We start from the raw sequence: 5,044 nt of genomic DNA, 5'->3' as shown, positions 1-5,044 counted from the left end.
TATAGTGAATATTATGTGTGTTAAAATCTTTGCCCACAGGTAGATTTTAATGACACTATGATTTATATTTATTTTGATATGACTTGCATTGGCATGTATTATCATATGTTATGGATTTTGATGTGCCTATTTAAAGTTGAGTAATGTTAGCATGATTTATTATTTGCAGCAGTAATGATATCTGAAACTGTATCTGAAGTTCATTTGTTAAGTGGTAACAACTATAAAGAATGGAAAGATAAGATTCTCTTTCACTTAGGGTGTGCAGACCTTGACTATGCTCTTCGTAGGGAAGAGCCTCCGACACCTACTGATGCTAGTTCTCAAGCCGAGGTAGCATTATACGAACGGTGGGAGAAATCCAACCGTTTAAGTATGATGTTCATTAAGTCTCGTATTTCAGCTAGTATCCGAGGTTCAATTCCTGATTGTAGGAATGTCAAGGATTATATGAAGGCTATTGATGAACAGTTTGAGTCTTTTAGTAAGGCACTTGCAAGCACCCTAATGGCACAATTGTCATCTATGAGGCTTACCAGCGTAAGAGGTCTGCGGGAACACATCATGAGGTTGAGAGACATTGCAGCACAACTGAAAGATTTAGAGGTTGAGATCTCTGACTCATTTCTGGTGCATCTTATTCTAAATTCTCTTCCTGCCCAGTACGGACCATTTAAGATTTCTTATAACACACATAAGGAAAAATGGTCCATTAATGAATTACTGGTGATGTGTGTGCAAGAGGAAGGAAGGCTAATTTAGGAACTTGGTGAAAGTGCACTATTAGTGACAAATGAGGGTAGTAAAAAGCAAGCTCATAAGAAGAAAGGAAAGGGTATTGTATCCCATCCTATGAAGAAAGAAGGTGCACGGTGTTTCTTTTGTAAAAAGAAAGGACACATAAAGAAGGAGTGCCCAAAATTTAAAGTTTGGCTTGAAAAGAAAGGTACTAACCTTTGTGATCTTATTCCTTTAGTGTGTTTTGAATCTAATTTTGTTGAAATATGTCATGACACTTGGTGGATTGATTCTGGTGCTGAAATTCATATTTCAAATACCATACAAGGTTTCATAAAGAAAAGAAAATTGATAGGAAGTGAACTGAGCATCTATATGGATAATCGGATGCGTTCACATGTGGAAGCTGTTGGAATATTTAGGATTGTATTAAGTACTGGTTGTATTTTAGATTTAGAAAGAACCTTTTATATTCCAGATTTTTCTAAAAATTTGATTTCTTTATCTAAGCTTGTAACAAGGATTATGTATAAATTTTTATGATGATTCTGTTGACATTATTAAAAATTCTAATATTATTGGACGTGGTACTTTAATTGGTGATTTATTTAAAGTCCATTTAGCTAATAATGTTCCATCTAGTCTTATGGTTATGCATGGTAATGGTATGAATGAAAAATCCTCCATGTTGTGGCACCGAAGGTTGGGACACATCTCCATTGAGAGAATAAAGAAATTAGTAAGTGATGGAGTTCTTGAAACTCTAGACTTTACTGATTTTGATACTTGTGTGGATTGCATTAAGGGAAAGCAAACCAAAAAGTCTCAAAAAGGTGCTAAGAGGAGTTCTGACATATTAGAAATAATTCACACTGACATATGTTGTCCTAATATGTCCTTAAGTGGTCAGAAATACTTCATCTCCTTTATTGATGATTATTCACGATATATGTATCTTTATATGCTTCATAATAAATATGAGGCATTGGACGCTTTTAAAGTTTATAAAGATGAAGTAGAGAAACAATGCGGAAAGAAACTTAAGATCGTGAGATCAGATAGAGGTGGAGAATTCTATGGGAGATATACTGAAAGTGGACAAGCACCTGGTCCATTTGCAAAGTATCTTCAAGAGCATGGTATTGTGGCACAATACACCATGCCTGACACACTAGATCAAAATGGTGTAGCTGAAAGAAGAAATAGGACTTTGCTGGATATGGTGAGGAGTATGCTTAACAACTCCAATCTTCCTTTATCCTTGTGGAGTGAAGCCCCTAAGACAGCTGCGTATATATTAAATAGAGTTTCAACAAAGGCAGTTTCTAAAACGCCATTTGAGCTATGGAAATGTTGGAAACCTAGTTTGAATCATATACGTATTTGGGGTTGTCCTACTGAAGTTCGGGTTTATAATCCACAAGAAAGGAAGTTGGACCCAAGGACGATAAGTGCCTATTTTATCGGCTATGCAGAAAAGTCTAAGGGTTACAGATTTTATTGTCCCTCCCATTCAAGTAAAATAGTTGAATCTAGAAATGCAAGGTTTTTAGAGCATGATGTGGAAAGTGGGAGAAATCATCCTCTTAAAGTTGTTGAGAATGATAATGTTTATCAAATCTCTCCATGTACAAGAATTTTTGTTCAATACAATGCCCATACAAATAGGGTCAATGTAGAACAACCTATTACTAATGTTCCACATCATGAAGATAATGTTCAAGTAGATTATATGGTGCAGGATCAAACTCTTCATAATGAAAATGTTGTTCAAGAACATATTGCTCAAGAGCAACTTCAAGAAGAGGGAGAACCTGTTATGCCACTACCTTTACAAGAGGTTGATGATGTAACATTAAGAAGATCAACAAGAATAAGAAAGCTTGCAATTTCTAGTGACTATGTAGTGTATCTTGCTGAGTCTGACTATGATGTTTGTGATGAAAATGACCCAACGACGTTTTCACAAGCAATGGAAAGTCGTAATTCCAATTTCTGGCTAGATGCTATGATGGATGAAATAAATTCTATGGCAGATAACCAAGTTTGGGATCTTGTAGAATTGCCTTATGGGGAAAAGGCCATTGGCTGTAAATGGGTATTTAAAACCAAGAAGGATTCATCAGGTAATATTGAGCGCTACAAGGCTCGACTTGTTGCCAAAGGATTTACTCAAAGGGAAGGAGTTGACTATAGGAAAACCTTTTTTCCTGTTTCAAAGAAAGACTCTTTCTGCATCATTATGGCATTGGTAGCACACTTTAACATGGAATTGCATCAAATGGATGTGAAAACGGCCTTCCTTAATGGAGATTTGGAAGAAGAGGTCTATATGAGACAACCCGAAGGGTTTATCTCAAGTGCTGGTAAGGAGTTAGTTTGCAAGCTTAAGAGAGCAATGTATGGTTTTAAGGAGGCTTCCCGACAGTAGTATTTGAAATTTCACAATATGATTTCTTCATTTGGATTCATTGAAAATATTTCTGATCAATGTATATATCACAAGGTTAGTGGGAGTAAGATCATATTTCTCATCTTATATGTAGATGATATTTTGCTTGCAACAAATGATTTAGGGTTGTTACATGAAGTGAAACAATTTCTCTCTAGACATTTTGATATGAAATATATGGGTGATGCATCTTATGTCATTGGCATAAAGATTCATAGAGATAAACATAAAGGAATTTTAGGTTTATCTCAAGAAGCCTATATTAATAAAGTTCTTGAGAAGTTTAAAATGCAAAATTGTTCACCAAGTGTTGCACCTATTGTGAAAGGTGACAAATTCTGCTTAGATCAATGTCCCAAAAATGAACTTGAAAAGAAACAGATGCAAAATATTTCTTATGCTTCAACTGCTGGAAGCCTAATGTATGCTCAGGTCTATACAAGACCTGACATTGCTTTTGCTGTTAGCATGTTAGGAAGATATCAAAGCAATCCAGGAATTATCCATTGGAGAGATACAAAGAAGGTCTTAAGGTACCTTCAAGGGACCAAGGACTTCATGCTTACATATAGACGAACCGACAATTTGAAAATTGTTGGATACTCAGATTCAGACTTGGCGAGATGTGTTGATTCTAGAAAGTCAACGTCAGGATACATCTTTATGCTTGCTGATGGAGCAGTATCTTGGAAGAGTGCAAAACAATCACTTGTAGCCACTTCTACCATGGAAGCCGAGTTTATTGCTTGTTTTGAGGCTACATCACAAGGTGTTTGGTTAAAGAATTTTATCTTTGGGCTTAAGATTATGGATTGTATCTCTAGGCCATTAAGAATATATTGTGACAATTCAGCTGCTGTATTTATGGCTAAGAATAATAGAAGTAGTAGTCGAAGTAAGCACATCGATATTAAGTACTTAGCCATTAAAGACCGAGTTAGGTCTAATGAGGTACAGATAGAGCATATTAGTACTAAACAGATGATAGCTGATCCTTTGACAAAAGGCATGCCACCAGGATTGTTTAAGGATCATGTTACTAGTATGGGTTTATATTCTGTAACGTCACTTATATGACTTATGTTATATTATATGACATATTTGGATGTGAAATTCCTATTATTGTTTGTTTTTCATTTGGTCAGTATATATGCGCATACATGATTGAGAATGACAAATAAAATTCAGTGAAGGACCTAGAATAAGCATTGGGCTTATTCCTACAGAAATACCACATGAAGAGTTTATTCAGTTAGGAGATATTACATTGTAATACATAGAAGGTAATACTCGATTAATGAGAAACTACCGCTATGATTCGTGTAATTTGTCTTAATTGTTTAAGTATAGTATGTAATTATAAACTATACGTAACAAATATTGGACCAAGTGGGAGAATGTTAGAATTTTTATTCTAATTGTGGTCCAATTTGTTAATATAGAAATTAGTTTGGGTGGTGTTGTAATTATTCATTATTATATTGACAGTTGGTCTGTTTTTTTATGGAAAGAACACGACTGTTCATCATAAACTTTATAAAATTTGGGTTCCCAATTCTGATCATAAGAACAACAAAAAAAAAAATACACCTTGATTTTATCTGACTCTCTATAATTCAAGAATTGAAAATTCCAAATTAAATTAAAAAATTTATTGGCAATGGCTGGAGATACGTAAATTATTTATTTTATAAAGAAATCTAACATATAAAGTTATTTTAGTTATTATATAAGTGATTGATAAGTAAACAATGTTTACTTGTTTAGTGTTCATATATATAACAATGTTAGTTGTTATTTTTTTACTATAATAACATAAACTTTGGTAAAGCTTGTAAATAATAATTGTATTTT

General features: G+C 34.1%; 1 protein-coding gene across 1 annotated transcript; it reads left to right on the top strand.

The window, feature by feature from the left end:
• On the top strand, nucleotides 175–762 carry LOC110271585. Its single transcript, XM_021122574.1, has one exon. It carries the CDS (start codon nucleotides 175–177, stop codon nucleotides 760–762), a length of 588 nt encoding a protein of 195 aa, XP_020978233.1.

Source organism: Arachis ipaensis, chromosome B04 (assembly GCF_000816755.2).
Source record: "Arachis ipaensis cultivar K30076 chromosome B04, Araip1.1, whole genome shotgun sequence".
Lineage (NCBI taxonomy): Eukaryota > Viridiplantae > Streptophyta > Magnoliopsida > Fabales > Fabaceae > Arachis > Arachis ipaensis.
The sequence above is the reverse complement of the archived record's forward strand: the minus strand, read 5'-3'. Positions and strand labels throughout refer to the sequence as shown.